The sequence below is a fragment of the Xyrauchen texanus genome, chromosome 48 (assembly GCF_025860055.1).
Source record: "Xyrauchen texanus isolate HMW12.3.18 chromosome 48, RBS_HiC_50CHRs, whole genome shotgun sequence".
NCBI lineage: Eukaryota > Metazoa > Chordata > Actinopteri > Cypriniformes > Catostomidae > Xyrauchen > Xyrauchen texanus.
The window spans coordinates 2945030-2964169 of record NC_068323.1 but is presented as its reverse complement, the minus strand read 5'-3'; the positions used below and the strand labels follow the sequence as shown (position 1 = coordinate 2964169).

Sequence of the window (19140 nt, the reverse complement as noted above, 5' to 3'; positions counted from 1 at the left end):
CCACGAGGAGGTTACCCCATGTGACTCTACCCTCCCTAGCAACCGGGCCAATTTGGTTGCTAAGGAGACCTAACTGGAGTCACTCGGAACACCCTGGATTCAAACTCGTGACTCCAGGTGTGATACTCAGCGTCAATACTCGCTGAGATACACAGACCCCCCCCACCCCAAATTAGTCAGGTGGATTAACCAACATGCAGTCATAGCCATTCTCTTGTCATGTGAGGAATAAAACATAAAACAATGATGCCTTATAACTCAAACCTCATGGCTGTATGTGAAGGTATTTTTAGATATTTTGACATTTTTAGGTCAAACGGATTAACTCTTCTGTGATATACATGGCTCAAATAATCATGATATTGACTTTTTCAACTTTTAGTTTTTAATGAATGAATATGTGTGTACACTTGTGTATTCAAGGTGTTCAAAACGTGTTTTTTAAGCCTTTAATGTATTTAATGCAATCCACCAGCTTGGAAACTGTAAATGTGCATCTGGTCTGAAGAAAACGTAAACCTTTGTGTCTTCTGCGTGAAGCCAAGTGGAGAGATTCATGTCATTTAAACGGATAGTTCAGCCAAAAAAATGTCTCATTATTTACTCTTCCTTTCTGTCTTCACCAGATCACATTTGAAGTGTAAATATTATTGGGTAATTCCACACAGGATGCTTATAAATTGCATTAAATGTGTTCAAAAGAGCCGTATGTTAAAATGTGTTTGTTATGGATCATTGTTGACGGATGCATATGCATTACATGTATGGAGTTTGACCACGTTGTGTGCACACATGTGAGGACTAGATATGTCAATTTAGTATTAATCATGTCTCCCTTTAATCTCACTTTAATCATTAATAGCCCAGAGTGTCTTCCAGTTTAGTGAATAAGTGTTATATGTGTTATATGTGATAATGATATTCTTTTAAACGGTTATACGTGTCCTTAAAGTCAGGTTAAAAATGCATAATATGTTTTAAATGATTTAACAAGTTCTTAAATGTATAAAATGCTGTGAATGATATAGACATATATTAAATATGTGTTGAAGAATATGGGTAGGCTATCCCCTGTTTGTTTAATTTTAGTATTTCATTGAACAGCATTTCATTTTGTTGTATTTTCTTTATTCTTTATATATATATATATATATATATATATATATAAATACAATACTGACCGCTGTTTTTTTAATTATTCTTTTTTTTATTAATTTTTTTACAGCCATCTGAATAAAACCCCAAAAGATATTTTTGTGTCCATGTTGATTATTTTCAACATACCAGCCTCATACATAATAGTCAAAGCTTATGTTTACTGCTAATATCACCCACAGGGAGTATGTAAGGAAAATAACAAAGGACCTAACACTGAGTCTTGTGGCACACCATACATTTCCTGTATTATGTCGGACAGCTGTTCATTTACACAGAGTGATAGATCTCAATAGGTGGTCTCTTGTGCAAGCTAGCACCTGTCCACAAATATCAGCCTGATTTTCAAGTTCGCCCAAAAGAATGACATAGGGTTAAAAGGCTTATGTTTATAAATAGATACAGTCCCAGTCTGGGGCTAAAAATAAGTCGCTTGTTGCTCTGACAAGTCCCGCTTCAAAAATACAGTGGAGCCTAAAACCTGATTGAAATTCTTCGTGAACAATTTCAATGCAAGAAAGAGCGTCGCTAGTTGGACACTGCTTTTTCTAATACATTGATACAAACTGAAGATTCGAAATAGACTGTTATATAGTTATTCATTTAATTTGTAAGATTTATATATATTAGCCGTTTTACACATTTCAGTTCGAAAATGGATGGATCCTCTAAACTTAGGGAGGAATATATCTTTCAGTATGGGTTCAGAAATCACAGGACACCCCTCTTTTAATAGTTACAGTATATAATGTGTTAAAATGAGTTAATTCTACCCATCTCGTAGGTTGATTCGACCAATTAGCTAAAGAAATGTGTGCGGTTTATATTTGGAGGCTGTAACGGGATATCAGGTTCCATTAAAGTTTGGTGTTTTCTTACTGTTCTGGCAATTTGCAAAAGATTACGATAATTAGATGTCTTCGGTAATATCGCACAACCTTTAGCCGGCTTCCCCACATACAGGCCTAGATCCCAGAGGTGTGCTAGTTTCTAAAATATTCAAGAGACTCATTTTAAAATACTTTACCATTCTAATGAGTTTTTATGATTGTAATAATCGGTTTACTCATGGTCCATTTGTCTTAGTGGCCCAGGCTGCCTACAGGTCTGGTTCAAATGTCACAGGTGCAAGTGATGGGGGGTTTGGGGGGGGTGTTGGATGTGCATCCATGGCTTTTACACTGTAGGTGGCGTTATGAGTCTATTACATCTCGTGTCACGTTACCTGGTAGACGCAAGATTCAGCCATTTCGACCAAGTGGTCTGCGGCTCTTCAGTCTCAAGAAACAATTTGCAGCGCGGACGTCTTTGGAAGCAAATCTTCGGCAAATCTCAGTCGGCATAAAGCCTCTATATCAATCTTTTAAAAATTATATTCATAATAATTGACGCTATTTGTCGGTTTGGGTGCGGTCCAGAACCGACAACACAACGGATATTTATTGCTAAAATTTTCATCTTTATTAAAGTCGGATTTTACCCAGATCTACAATCAATACGAAGAACATGTATCTGAACCTACTTTTCCTAATATTCGTGAACGGTAAGTGGTGAATTATTATTTATAACTATAACACTTTCGATTTTATTTACCAGAACCGGAAATGGACCATGCTTATTGGCTTTATACGCATATTTTGCCATTCTGTGATTTTCCGAACATACTCATATTGATTGTTTTTATTTTTATTTTGGGCAGAGAGTGGAAAACGGTATTTTGGTCTTTATTTTAGGCTGTACAGCTTCATGGTTAAGCCTCGCACAACATCGTTTGCCAAGTTCAGGCCTTGCGATAATTATTATCAGATCGATGAATTCGTGTCGCACAATTATGTTACATCGGAATGCTCTTTTTGGAGGATTTTACTATTCAAAAATATGGAAATGTGTTTATTCGATATTTCATTGTTGCATTTTTGCGAGTTTTTAATCGTCGACCCTCCAGACATAGGCCTTGTAATTTGTGTTTTGCTGATGCGTTTATATTTGCGTGCATATTTTATATATTGACAATTTTGTATTGTATGTGTTTTGGATGTCTTGATATTGGATGCCAGTTTCTTGAAGAAAGGTTGTCACGACTGTCCTTGAAAAGGACGTTCCCATCGTTCTCATTGTTTTATGTCATATTGTATTTTCTGATGTTTCTGATATTTTTGTTCTGATTGTTTCAATTGTCCAGTTTAATAACTGTACCCCATTTTTTGTCTTATATATCTTGGTTGATTAAAATCAATTGACAGCTCATAAATCTAATACATGTCCATGCATGGTATCGTGAGTCATTGGATTGTATGTATCAGTGGATGATGCAGCGTTGTTAAATATTCATTTTTTAAATACGGCTTATTATTTTAAAGGATATTTTGGGTTATATACAGCGTAAGCGACAGATAGTATAGTGTACCACCGAAAAATCAATTTAGAATAACAATAAATGCTTTAGCAGGATTTGTACAAATCCATAAAGACTGATGTAATACCAACATTGTCCATGCAAAGCTATATCTAATCTCAGAAATGCAGTTAACATGTAGAAGCCTGGGCACTTTTGCCTGGTAACTGGGCAAAGACACTTGGAAGGTTTGTGAGGCATAGGCTTTATTTATGGTAGGGACATTTTGGATATATCCCCACTCATTTTTGTCACGATTTTGTCCCCAACATGTAAAGCCGTTCTTCTGTTGAAAAGGGGAACAAAGATTTATACAATGCAGCAACATTTCAATTCTGTTAATTTCCTGTTATGAGTAGCAATGGCACTGAAATGTGAAGTTTGTCACGTTTAACGTTGTTTGTCATTAGTTGAGTATTCTTGCATATAGAGCATCAATGATTTACTTACACAGATCTCAGAGTGCACTGCAGTTGTCTAGTGCATACCTGTGGCCTACTATCTGTACCAGGAAATAACAAAATAAAATGCCACCAAATGTGCCCCCACTTCCAATATACATAACAGTTATTCTCATTCATTTACATAACCCATATTGTTTGCCGTTGACCATTTTAAACTACCATGTTATGTGCCAATCAAACTGTCAATATCAAAGAGAAATGATCAGTGACCTTGTTAAAAACAAATATTAGCCGTTAGTTTCTAACAATGGGATTCTTGAGAAGAATACGCAGAGTTGCAGATGCTACACACAGAGAGGAACAGCACAATGTTTGACAGGTGTAACCACATTTTTTCTAGAGCCGGTTGCACCACCTATGCATAACTTACTATTTTGATTAGTTTTACTGTAAATATGCACTAAGATACCAGTTCCACACTACTGAATATATGAGCATTGCAACATTTGATTTAGGTGAAATGTAACCCTATATGTAACTAAATATTCACAGAAGCCATACAGATGCATGGCTTCCCAACACTTTTGTTTATAAATTTAAAGGCTTGACCAATCAATGCAAACAGAGATATCTGCCTGACTATAAAATGGTTTTGGGAAGCACACAACATACTAGCTAAAATTATCTCATTATACAATTGCCTTGATGTCATTCTATATGTGTATGACTTTCTTTCTAAGGCAGAACACAAATAAAGATTTTTAGAAGATGATGGAGCTCTGTCAGGTCCTTATAATGCAAGTAAACGGGTGCCTGACGGTCCAAAAGTCACATTTAGGCAGCATAAAAGTAATCCACAAACAACGATTTAAAGTTAAACACGTTTTAATTGGGGGGCCTGGGAAGCTCAGTGAGTATTGATGCTGACTATCACACCTGGAGTCGTGAGTTTGAATCCAGGGCGTGCCGAGTGACTCCAGCCAGGTCTCCTTAGCAACCAAATTGGCCCGGTTGCTAGGGAGGGTAGAGTCACATGGGCTAACCTCCTCGTGGTCACTATAATGCGGTTCTCGCTCTCGGAAATATGACTTTTGGACCGTCACGCACCCATTTACTTGCATTATAAGGACCTGACAGAGCTCTGTATTCTTCAAAAAATCATTTTAAGAACTGGTGGTGCAACTAAATTAAGTGCTGACTAACTAGTTACAAACTAACTAGTACTGTAGTTACTAAGCCCTTTGAACTTTATGCCAGAACTGAAGTGTTAAACGTTTCCTCATAAATTCAACGTGACTAGACGGGACATGTTTCAGAATGCAGAATAGGTGTTGTTGATATGTAAATGTGCACAGGCATGTGTCAATGATTTTGGGTTCTCACTTGCAGTGCAATATGGACAAATTTAGCGATTTTTATTTATTTTTATTGATATTGCGATTTTATTTGTGATTATGGCAAAATATATATATAGTTTTTATTTCATGTAAAAAAAAAAAAAATATATATATATATATATGTGTTCAAAATGTCTTTGTGTTAGTCATATATGATATCATCATTTATTTAACTTTTAGTTTTTCCTTATTTACCTTCCCGATTTCTGTTTGGTTCTCTCACTGGTACCATTTTTAAGCACTGCATTCTGATTAGTGAGATCTTGTCAGTGCGTGCAAGATGTGCAGAAATCAGAATGGCACATTAAACATCACAGAATTCTGAGTAAATAAATGAATTGCACCTTGCAGAGGTTTTTTAAATTGCACATGCTCTTATCACGATTGTATTGCGATTTGCAATTAATTACGCAGCTCTACACCTAACCCCACCCTTAAGGCTAAACCTAACCTATTTTCAACAATGCATATGTTTTGCACATTAGCTCATCTATTCTTCTCATCTAAACATTTATTTTTGTCCATATTACAGAGCTCTATTTAGTTGCTATATAATATCTATATAATAGTGTAATGCAACTAAAATGATTGTTAATACAAATATATCTGCCTGTTAGAACTCCAATCTCCAGACATGTATACATCACATGGGTTATTTTTGGAGTGGTATGTCGGCAAGGCTATAGTGTGCTGAGGCGTACCAGCTTACATGCCATAAATAGCTTACATGTTGGAACAGTACAGCAATTTTACTCAGCAACATTGGCGTAACTTTGTTATTCTTGGTCAAAGCCCTTGTCATGTTGTGACATCACAGCCAGCCAGTTGGAGCTTGTCCTGTCCCCACATGTTATATAGACCGCTTTACCGATCAAATAACACATCACTGAGCTCACAGGCATACTGTAATGCAAGGGTGCTCATTACATCGATCACAAGACAACCACTGGTCGATCTCTTTAACAGGTCAAATGGTAAAGGGAGTAGAGGGAGAATCTGCTCAAATAACTAAATTCTTAAAAATGTTTTTTTATGGGGGTCTGGGTTGCTCAGCAAGTATTGACACTGACTATCACCCCTGGAGTCGCGAGTTTTAGTGACTCCAGACAGATCTCCTAAGTAACCAAATTGTCCCAGTTGCTAGGGAGGATCGAGTCACATGGGGTAACCTCCTCATGGTGGTGATTAGTGGTTCTCGCTCTCAATGGGGCGTGTGGTGAGTTGTGTGTGGATCGTGGAGTGTAGCATGAGCCTCCAAATGCTGTGAGTCTCCGGAGTGTCATGCACAACGAGTCACGTGATAAGATACGCGGATTGACGGTCTCAGAAGCGGAGGCAACTGAGACTCGTCCTCCGCCACCCGGATTGAGGAGAGTAACCGCACCACCACGAGGACCTACTAAGTAGTGGGAATTGTGCATTATAAATGAAAGAGAAGGGGATACAAACAAATGATAAAAATGCGGATTTCCAAAACATAGGATGACAGGAGATGACTCATTCATATTTATGAGGAAAGCTCTTACGGTTATTATTAGGGGTAGGGCTATATTTTCTCAGAACAATCAGGTAGCACTTTCCTGATAAATAATACTGCATTGTCCAATCAGGCATCGCTTTCCTCGTGAATGTAAATGACTCTTCCCCTGCCATACTACATTTCAAATACTCTCACTATCTGACAGATGGCTTCTTTGTGTATGTGTGTGTGGGCATGTGTGAGTGAGAGTGTGTGTGGGCATGTGTGAGTGAGAGTGTGTGTGGGCATGTGTGAGTGAGAGCGTGCATGTGTGGTGCGAGGACACACATAATGCGGATATGGGGCTGTGTGATAGTCAGTTTAAATACATTTCAAAATGCCAGTTATGTTACTGTTATAGCATTATGAAAAAGTAGATCTCATGCCGTGAAAGTGTGAGCACCTCAGCTGCAATATATATAGAAACTTAAATGGATTCCAATCTAAAAGATGATTGTTGTCATAGAAAAAGAAGCAATATAGAAACAACCCAGATCTGAAGTGTGAGTGCATTACATTTGCACAACAGGAACCCTATTGCTTTTGTTTTAGCTCACATCCTGTTAGTTTTTCCTTCCTTTAAAGTTCATGGGTTGGTCCCAATTCATACCCAATACTCAAATAAGTGTAGAGATGTCTGCCTGGCACTAGGTGGATCAATAGAAGGTGATCTTACACTTTATACTCTGTATGGGCTAGAATCAAAATTCTATTTTACTGGATCCTTTCAGTCATTTCAGTAATTTTTATTTAGGAAAAAACGATTTACCGTAGCTTGTCATCTGTTGGATTCACAAAGAACTTGGTGTAACCTATATTGTGATGATGCTCACGTACAAATTGACCTATAAGGGATGCACCGATAGGACTTTTTTCTTCCGATATCTAATATCTCAGTATCGGCCAATACCGATCCGATACCAGTGTTTTTGTTTTTTCATAATCAGTTTAGAATATCTATACCTCACTGAGTGATGCTAATTATATGTGAAGAAACACAAACCTCTATTTACACATTATTTCAAGTAAGATATTTCAATTGTAAGATATCAGTTCACTTTTCATTCAGTTATTTTTGGAACTCATTAAACTTAAATATTGTTATCATTTGTAAACAAATAATAATAATAATACAAATTTATTATTGACTTATTATTGACTTTAAAACCCTTTGCGCTTTTATTTTGACATTCTGAATTCTCCAGGACGCCCTGTATGTGTCTGTTTGTAGTTTAATTCGCTTCTTATTCAAATTCTGGTAAAATGCTCCTCCATAGCCGCTCTAAATACATGTTATAAGTGAACTATTGAGCATCTACATCTGAGTTGTTGTTCATGCGAGTAGGCCAAATATTGCGCACGCTGTGAAGGCTAAAAATAGCCGTGAGTGTGTGTGAACAGAGTAGCACCATTCAATAACGCCTGGCGCTGCACATTTATATTATATATTTACTTATTAAACATAACCTGTTGTGATTCACAGAGCTAACGCTTGAAAAAAATGCAGGAGTCATATGAACTAATTCAGTGGTGTCGCACCGATACCCGATCCATCTAAAAATGTCAGTATCGGCGCTGATACCGATCCAGGTATCGGATCGGTGCATCCCTAGTTCCTATATGCATTTGTTATAATGAGGTTTAAACAATTTTGAAACATGCCAAATTTAATGTACACTTTTGGAATATTTTTGCACGTAATTATTGATGGAACGATAAAAAATTTCTCTTCTGATCCGATTCGATACCTGAACTCTCAGTATCGGCCGATCCGTATTCTCAATCCCTGATATAAGAAAAATAAGAAAACGCAAAACTTTATTGTTAACTAGTCTGCAGGAAACATAACAGTAATTCCAGTGAAAGTCTTCAGTAGAAAAGAAGCCAGTTCACTTTACACATTTTAACTTGTAAATGTTTCAGATCTCTCTCTGTTATTTATTTACTTCATTTTTGTTTTATTATTACATCAATCCACTTTTCAGTTACACAGTAATTTTTGGAACCCAATTTGTTTTTATTGTAATTTCTTCTTATAATAATAATAATTTTATTATACATTTGTAATAGGCTTTTATTTTGAAAGTCCGGCACTGAGCGCTCCATGAAGTCTGTGTTTGAGCGTTTGATTGTAGGCTAATTCACGGTAGTGTAATACGTTTCTCATTCAATATCTGGTAAAATGCTTGTCCGGTGCCGTTCTCAGTGCATATTATAGGCGGACCGAACTATTGATCATCTACATCTGAGATGGAGTTTGTGTTAGCTTGACCACATATTGCACTGAGCAGCGCATCACGAGCCTTTGCGCATGTTCATGTGTGCGTGTCGGCAGAGCGGCACTCGTTCAGTAAAGCGTGGCGCCAGATACGTCTTCGCTGCAGTGGCTTAACCACGGGTGGGCTAGACTGGGACCACCCAAATCAGACCCAGGCCCACCCAGAATATTAGAGATTATTACTTTATGACTTTAAATATATATTTATAAAATAGTTTTAACAAAATCATAAATTCTGATTTCTGAAAGTGTGAAAGAACTGTTTGAATGCGCCGCTTCTCTGTTGTTAAAGAACATTTGGTAAAAATACATTTGGGCGAAAACTTTGCCCATGCATTTATTGAGGCCCACCCAAAAGTAATTTCCTGGCTACACCCAAACTGTGCATGCTGACTGTATATTTATTATTAAATATGGCTGAAACGATTATTTGACGTTATCAACAATCGTCGACACATTTCTGTTGTCAAATAGTTGTTTGATCTAATTTAATGTAACATTAAACTCTGCAATTCCTGACCGAGGAGAGGAAGAATTACACAGATCACAGTCCAGATGCACTCTAAACTTTAGCTTCAGATGATGTACACATAAGTAAATACAGAAGCACTCTCGTTATGGAATTAGCGGAGCCGGAGCTCTTTAAAGGAAACACCCCGGTGTTACATCATCAATGCAGTTATATTTAATGCGTTCTAGCTTTATTAAAGTTTAAATAATACGGAAGAGGATCATGTAAATAACTACAAACTCTGAAACTGGCATTTCTCTGTGCGGTCAGCACCTCTTCTATGAGTTGCTCGAAGTGTCCCGATCTAAGAGGAAGAGATTGAAACTGCATTCGGCTGATGCACACTCTGTCACGGGACGCTCATCTCTTGAGCGCACACGCTTAATGCAGCCAGACTATAACATGATGACTCTCGACTTATTGTAATATATGTGTCACGGTGTGTTTCTTATCATGACGTAAATTGTCAATACGCAGCTTTACTAATAAGAGTGAGTTTGTTTTTTTGCAACAAAATACGTTTTTGATTTGTTGTAGCTTGTTTTCCAATATAAAAATATAAAACTCATTTAAAACAATGTACATTTACTTTAGCAGCTGTACTACAGAAGAAAATATTGTTATCTGAGAATATTGAATGTAACATTAAAAATACAAATATTTAAAAATATCTAAAAATCCTTTAAAAAAGATGCATTGACCTGAGAAGCAGCATATCAGATATTTACACTTGCTTTTAGAGAATAGATCTTGAATATAAGAATATTTTGTCTTTACTGCACTTGCTGAAGTATAAGTGAAAAAATACACTTATATACAAAATACACTGATATTTAAGATACATTCTCTTAAAGCAAGTCTAAATATCTTATATGCTGCTTCAAGTAAATGTTTCTTATTTTAAGGATTTTTAGACAATTTTAAATGGAAAACAAGACAAAAATACTTGATAAGGATTTTTTTGCAGTGAATTTCTTTACTGAATTAAACTTCATAAAAATATTTTTCCCTTTAATTCAGTGAATGTCATTTAGATTATTTTTAAAAGATGATTTTGTCCTCTTTATTGTTAGTAAGCACATTTAATCCAACCTTTTAACTCGGGAACCTGCTGAATAATCTGATAAGAGCTAATGATTAATTGTTGAACTGATCAGCTTAATAGCAATGATTGCCTAATAGGGTGAATAATTGTTAGTTGCAGCCCTATTATTAAACGCAGCCTTTTACAATTCACAAAGCTTTTGTATGACTGTAAGAGCCTGAATAAAATGCATGATATGGACTTCTTTAGTGGTGATTTCAAGGTTATTATTCTTTGAGCTTGACCGTAACGCCCATGACCAACATGCCTTATTAGATTTGGACGGCTCCTCAGACCAATACCCGATCCGGGTAAAAACATCAGTATCGGACAGCATACCGATCCAGGTATCATATCGGTGCATCCCTGGCACAAATACCATAAAATTACATCTTTACAATTTTATGATATCACACAAATGTGTTACAAAATTAGACATCTCAAACTAAAAAAAATACATAATCCCACAGAAGTCTTGTAGGAGTTTGTGATAAAGGCTGCAAAAGCTCTTAGACTCTCTAACAAGGCATGAATGTACTTGCCTAAGACCTTTGGCTTTGCTGACATCCAACCCGACATAGACACTGGTGCCTTTAAACAATGACTGCTTTGTAGACCTCTCTTAAATCACACCAATAAATATTTCTTTAGATTAGCAACTGCAGATTAGAAATCCAACGTGCTCCAAGGGCAAAGTCCTTTGAAGGATCACCATTTTTTTGTTGGTCAGTTCAACAAAACTTAAACTTGAGATTGTAGTACTTTATTTACATTGCTTTGAAGTAATCAACATTTACTATTTGAAAAAAAAAATTCAAATAAATCATAACAAAGGTTCAACATTGTCTTTTATCATGTGGCTACTGTAAATTAGGATTATGTCAATCAGTGTATGAACTCTTCTCTAAAACTGTGGGTGAATTCCAATGGAAAGTGGTCATCCCTATGCCCTACTCACTACAAAGGACAAAGCTCTTAATGTGGGCTCTCTAAAGAGAGCATGGCATTCCAGTTTGAACGTACCCTTCATTAAAGTCTTGTAAAATGGTACTTTGTGAAAAAACAAGTATGCTTTCTTTTGTTTGGTACAACACATCCCGACGTGCCTTTCAAGGGTGCAAAACTGCCGTTTGGAAACGCCCAATCATATGAATGCGTAGACGTCAGTGTCACGTGCAATCTGTTACTTTTGTCAGCGCTGGGAGCATGAACCAATCACAGTTTTCTAAGATCATTAGACAGGTTAAGCGAGTTAAAGGATTCTTCTTTTTGAGCCGTTTGGCGCCACCATGTGGTGTACCCCGTTATTTAAGCGAATCAATACTTGCCGCCCAAAAGGGCGTCTGTCTACTCTGAAAGAAAGAAAATATAAACGTAAGGAGACAATAAACTTCCCTGTCTGTCCAAATGAAAGACATATCAGTGTGAATTACTGATCCATGTCAAATTAAAAGGATTAAACTGTAGCTCAATGATTGGCCTCAACTTCCTCAGTGAATTCAAATCATCCACCGTTTATATCCGATGACATTTTCTCTGACGTGGTTGACAATTCAAAACAGAAAGATATTTTTCTTACCCGTATTTTCAGGACTATCCGTCGCACCTGTAGCTCCAATACAATGAAAGATCCTTCAGTTTCAATTCTTAATAGTTTCTAAACATGTTCATGTCTTTATCTATATTTTATTTACCAAATATAAACCCATTACACCAATGTTTAACGCTCTGTATGGCGTTAAATCGAATCTTCAAACGTTATATGTAAGTCCCGTATCCTTTGGTTTATCGCGGGAAAATATCTTAATATATTTTGTAGCGCCTGTATGTTACACCCATGATCCAGTTTCTTGTTTCATTTTAATATCGTTGCTGCACAATCGCATAAGAGTTTCCGCATTCTGCCCGTCTTACTCGCCTCAGTCTCGCGATATTTCATTTAAAACTCTAATATGAAGCTCTACTTGTTGCATTTGTTTATGTGCGCCGTCATGACGTTATATATTGTGTCTCTTCCACTGTAATGTTATGACATCTATGAAGATCTACTGAAATGTGTCATTATTTTTGCCCATACAGACTGGCAATGCATGCCATTTATAGGCTGCATAATATTGTTTTCATATTAACTGATTTCATATTTCATACTAATAGTATAAAATATAGCAACATAGGCTATATTTAAAATGGCAAAGTGGTAGCTGTTTATTTTTAATTGCATGTATATTAAATTCTGTGTTATGCATACATACAGATATTTACACTGTATGTTCTTACTGACACTTGTACCCTAATGGAAAATCCAGCATAAGCTGGTAGCTGTGTTTTGGAATATGGTAGCTGGTTTCTAGTTGGTCATGAGCTGGTCCTAGCTAGGAGACAAGCTTAGAGAATCTACCAGTTTGTCATACCAACTCAAGTTGATTAAGCTGGTTTTTGGAATATGGTTGCTGTTTGCCAGCTTGAACCAGCTAAGGGCCATTTTAGGACCGGCTGAGGACCAGCTAAGGACCAGATGAGGACCATCTCAGGGCCATCTAAGACCAGCAAAGGACCAGCTTGACCAGTTTAGGACCACCTAAGGACCAGCTTGGACCATCTTAGGACCATCTCAGTACCAGATGAGGGCCATCTAAGTCCAGCTTGAACCAGCTAAGGACCAGCTTGACCAGTTTAGGACCATTTAGGACCACCTGAGGACTGGATTGGACCAGCTGAAGGACCATTTTAGGACTAGCTTGGACCAGCTAAGGACTAGCTCGAACCAGCATAGGGCCAACTAAGGACCAGCTTGGACAAACTTGGACCAGCTTAGACCAGCTACCATGTTCCAAAACACAGCTACCAGCTTAAGCTGAATTTTCCAGCAGGAAAATAAATCTTATCTTGATTTATGTTTGTTCTCTAGGTGTATTCGGTGTTGAGACGGTTGACATGAAGACACTGGAAGTAATGGAGGGAGATCCTGTCATGCTAGAAACTTGTCTCACCAATATACAGAAAGACGATGAGATAGAGTGGAAGTTTGGACCTAATGGTCCTGTCATAGCTAAGATCAAGGCCAACAATGCCTTATTATATGACACTGATGATATGATGTTTAAGGACCGACTCAATCTAGATGCTCAAACTGGAGATCTGACCATCAGGAACACCAGAATCAAACACTCTGGGATTTATGAACTAAAGATCTTCAATGGCACACACAACGTACAGAAGACATTCAGAGTCATCGTCATTGGTGAGTTCATTATTATTATTTTGTTTAAAAAGGACCCTAATGTGTTTAACACAAATTTGCACTTGTTTTAAAAATGTAAAATCAAAATGTCATTAATTTCAGTGTTGTGTTCTGTGTTTACATCACCATACATGGTGCGGGTCACCCCCTTCAACGTGTTTCACCATGACCTGCTGTGTTTCACTAAACGTTGAAGAAGAGTATCCTCCCGCTCATTGGCTGCCGCCTATGTAGATATGCACGTCTATGCTTAGTTAGTGTTGTTTGGTGATGCGAAGAGCAAAAAGAACACAAAGGAACTTATTTATAATCGTGCTTTAGCAGCAGAAACGAAAGAGGTCCGAAGCAAGAAGACTTGCAAAAAATTAGAGTAAACATCGGTACGGCAAACACAAGGTGGAAAGATCTGATGACGATGAAAAACACAAGTAGCGATACCAATACACAGTATTCATTTACATGCTAAATTTGATCATCAAAATCAATTTTAAACTTTCCTTTACCATGACATTCTGTATCACCAGATAATTGAGGTCTTTTTCACACTTAGTTCTCTAATAAAGGTAATAACGTGAAATGTAGACAGTCTCCAAAGATTGTTGAAGTCTGTTTGCATGAATTCTGATGTTTGTTTTTAGGCAAAGCAATTATATAACTTCGGAAATGACCTCAAACGCTGACATTTTCCAGATGCAAATGATATTCCAGAGCTGACGGGGAGAGCAGAGATGATCATGCCGATCCACATCGATAGAGGGGCTGCACAGCGTCTAACACCACTGTCGTTTCGGTACTTAGTAGTGATGGGAATATCGGATGATTGAATCTTTGAGTCTCATTCAGTAAAATAAACGAATCTTTATTCAAGTCATTTCGTTCATTTGTGCAGAATTAAATTAAAAGGTTACATTTTCAATAGCCAACCCCCACCCCCCAACACGTCTACTTAGGCAAACTTTGATTATAGTCCCAATAAGGAAAAACTGATAATACAGATAATACAGAAAGATTAGTTCACCTCTGGAATCGTCTTGTCCGAGTCGTTCATTCTTTTGTCACTGCATAGCGTATATGGCTGTCATGTGACAAAAGAACAAACGACTCGGACCAGAAGACTCAAGAGGTGAATTAATAATTTTTGTTTCCTATACAGCGCCTATGCAGATTTAATGTAACAAACGAACAGGTTGCGCAATGCACATGCCAACACAAAATTAACAAATCACTATCTGAGACTACTCCTTCTTCTGAGTCACATAAAAGACTCATTTAAAATGAACGAATCGTTCATGAACGACCCATCACTAGTACTTAAAGTACACAAAGAAGAGCAATGCTAACGCTAGCCAAAAAACGACTGAATGCCCCTTTTAATATAAGTGCAAACTAGAATTGTAAAGAATATAATTTTATTGTCTGTTATTATCCAATTATTGTCATACGAAAATATTGAATGCTTTTTATCTGCATGCATTTTCTATTTTTTCTATTTGCATTTCAGATGCGATTCCTAAGAAAGTGTCAGTAACAGAGGGCGATTCCGTCCCTCTCGTGCATGATATTACTGATATAGAGAAATATGATGTGATCCAGTGGATGTTTGGAGCTGAAGGCCCTGTCATCGCTGAAATTAATAAACAGAAAAGTAAGATCCCATCATATAATGGTGCTGATGGGACGTTTAGTGGCAGACTGCTACTGGACGTCCAGTCAGGATCTCTCACCATAACAGAAATCACATCCTCTGACGCTGGACTTTATAAACTAAAGGTGTACGGCACAAACAGAGATGCCAAAGAAAGGAAATTCAGAGTTACTGTCAGTGGTGAGTAGATGTTATTATTATTCGACTAGTCGAATTGAACTGTGTCATTGACTTGAGATTCTTGAATAACAGTCTCTCTATATTCATTACAGCAGCGGGCCTGTCCACGGGTGTCATAGTGGTGATATCTGTTGTTGTTGTAATTGGGCTTGTGTGTGTGGCTGCTGTTATTGTCTATCGCTGCAACACTTCAAACAGACACAACGGTAATTATTAACCACAAGTGATGTGACAAGGTAAATAATAGCTTCATGGTGCAGAGGTGGATTTGTAATATGTAAATGTTTATCATGGTATTTAGCATCTATATTGTTTACTTATTTTATCAGGGACAATACACAGTAATTAACATCATGTCCATGTAAATGTGACAAGTTTAGCCCAGATGGCTAATTTTACATATGCGTCCCAAATTTACCAGTTTGATTATGGAATGTGTGCTATATTCCAAATAGCAAACCATCATCATATTACTCTGCATTATTTCTGTATGCTGTGTGTAGTATTTTTAATTTGCGTGCACAGAATACCCGAATGCTGTTTATAAATAGTAGGAAACTTTCTGTAATTTTCAGCATGCTGTATATAATGTGTGTATGTGTATATATGCACAAACCTACACTGGCAGCCAACAGTTTGGAATAATGTACAGATTTGGCTTTTATGGAAAGAAATTGGTACTTTTATTCAGCAAAGTGGCATTCTTCAACTGATCACAATGTACTGTCAAGATATTAATAACATGAAAATTACTATTACAATTTAAAGAAAACTACTTCAAAGAGTTCTCATCAAAAAATCCTCCATGTGCAGCAATGACAGCTTTATAGATCCTTGTTATTTCACCCCGCACTTCCTGTAGCACTTGACCTTTCACCCCACACTTCCTGTAGCACTTGCCATAGAGAGAAGGGTCTGGCTGCAGACTGTGGGCGATTGGAGCTCCACTCTCAAACAGGAAATACGTCACCTCCACTTCGTAAAAGTTTAGTATACTGCTTTGATATTGTGTGTGAAGATTAGGTGAGGTCACGTATATATGCGCTCGGTTAAATTAATATATATATATATATGCGCTCGGTCGCAGTTATAGACAGTATAAGGCCGCAGTAGAGGTGACGTATATATGCGCTCCGGCGCAGTGGAGATGACGTATTTCCACTTTTGAATGGAGCTCCACTCGCCCCGTAGTCTGCAGCCAGCCCCTATTGGCCATAGATGTGGCTGTCTTGTCGGGCACTTCTTACACACCTTACAGTCTAGCTGATCCCACAAAAGCTCAATGGGGTTTCAGATCCGTAACACTCTTTTCCAATTATCTGTTGTCCAATGTCTGTGTTTCTTTGCCCACTCAAACCTTTTCTTTTTGTTTTTCTGTTTCAAAAGTGTCTTTTTCTTTGTAGTTCTTCCCATAAGTCCTCCTGAGTCTTCTCTTTACTGTTGTACATGAAACTGGTGTTGAGCGGGTAGAATTCAATGAAGCTGTCAGCGGAGGACATGTGAGGCGTCTATTTCTCAAACTAGAGACTCTAATGTACTTCTCCTCTTGTTTAGTTGTACATCTGGTCTTCCACATCTCTTTCTGTCCCTGTTAGAGACAGTTGTGCTTTGTCTTTGAAGACTGTAGTTACACCTTTGGATGAAATCTTCAGTTTTTTGGCAATTTCAAGCATTGTATCGCCTTCATTCCTCAAAACAATGATTGACTGATGAGTTTCTAGAGAACGATGTTTCTTTTTTTTTTTTTTTTCTAATATTGACCTTAAGACATGCCAGTCTATTGCATACTGTGACAACTCAAAAACAAACATAAAGACAATGTTAACCTTAATTTAATGAACTAAATATATTTCAGCTGTATTTGATATAATGGCAAGTGATTTTCTAGCACCAAATGATCAATTTAACTCGAGTACTCGAGGATAAGGTGTTGGAGTGATGCTGCTGTCTAGATTTGATCAAAAATTACTTTTTTCAAATATAATGTCTTGACTATACATTGTGATCAGTTGAATGCCACTTTCGTGAATTAAAGTACCAATTTTCTTCAGAAACACCAAAATCTGTTCATTATTCCAAACTGTTTGCCGCCAGTATATACACACACACACACACACACACACACACACACACACACACACACATTGACAATAGAGCACAAAAACACAAAAATATTTGACTCTTTTCAACTTCTAATTCTTTCTTTGTTTTCTTACAGATGCCAGTTATAAGAAAGGGAATGAGGAAACGGCACTTAAACAGTAGCACATGATTACTGTAGCACTATAAACATGACCAGTATAAAATCGGCTGCTGTATACTGTTATGAAATGGTACTTAACAAGGGTGAATTGCTTCTCTGGTATGATTGGGGAAACTGCTACACTATATGCTTTCATATAAGTAATGGAACAGATTTAAGTTTACATGCACTAGTTTATTTTAAACATCTGTTTTTATTAATGTTACATACCGATTACTTGATCTGGCTCTTTGACTCTCAGCTTTCATATTATGGGACTAATTGCAGGCTTTTAAGTTTTTATAAAATATGTAATTTGAAGGTTCATCTTAACAGATAAAGGATCTGTTTCTCATGTCTGAATTTCTCTGTGGATGTTCTCTACTGTAACTGAGACCAACAGCTGGAAAGGGTCGATGTTAAAGTCACTTCACAGTATGTTTCTGTGTCTCTAAAGAGAGCGCATGTATCAGATGCTTTAACAGACATTTATAGAGCATATAGAAATGCATGGTACTCCGTTCAAAAGCTTTTACTGAATGTTATAGGCTAGTTAGTGCCTAGATTTTGTGTTCAATCAAAGAATGACACTAAAACATGTTTAAAATCTGCCATCAGCTATGAATGTAATGTGAGATTTGAAATGTGAGCTCACTGAGTGACTGTTGCTCATCTGTTGTGATGTACTGCTGTTCTGCCCTCTAGTGGATAAAACATGATTAACCTTTTTTTTCATGAATAGGCTAATATGATTGAGCTTATTTTTTAAGCCTTGAAATTAAATGTATTCGGCTGATTTTATTGGCTTTTTCTTTATCTTGTTATACAAGTCTCTGCTTGGGTATAATTGAAAAGCCTATGTCTTATTGTCTTGATGCCTTTGTTGTATATTTGGGAAATTTTTAAAATAAAAGATGGGAAAATGTATTAGCATATCAATCTTATTGTGTATATATGAGACATGCCATTTTGTTGATGTTCAATTTCACCTCACCTGTACATACACATGTATGGGCCTATATGTGTTATCCCGACTGCACACAATGTTTGTGAAACGATAACTTCACTCGCGTGGTGTAGTGTCTACGT

The 19140-nt window shown here is 37.1% G+C and overlaps 1 protein-coding gene across 3 annotated transcripts; it reads left to right on the top strand.

The window, feature by feature from the left end:
- The first annotated feature begins 2422 nt into the window (after positions 1–2422).
- Positions 2423–18967, top strand: LOC127639783 (uncharacterized). 3 transcript variants are annotated; one of them, XM_052121998.1, is made up of 5 exons: positions 2423–2698; positions 13652–13984; positions 15486–15809; positions 15905–16015; positions 18028–18967. In XM_052121998.1, the coding sequence occupies exons 1-5, from the start codon at positions 2662–2664 to the stop codon at positions 18072–18074; spliced, it is 852 nt and encodes a 283-aa protein (XP_051977958.1). In that variant the 5' UTR covers positions 2423–2661; the 3' UTR covers positions 18075–18967. The 3 variants fall into 3 exon arrangements, with proteins under 3 accessions (XP_051977958.1, XP_051977957.1, XP_051977959.1); XM_052121997.1 differs by having other exon boundaries at positions 15902–16015; XM_052121999.1 differs by having other exon boundaries at positions 15902–16045.
- The last annotated feature ends 173 nt before the right edge of the window (positions 18968–19140 follow it).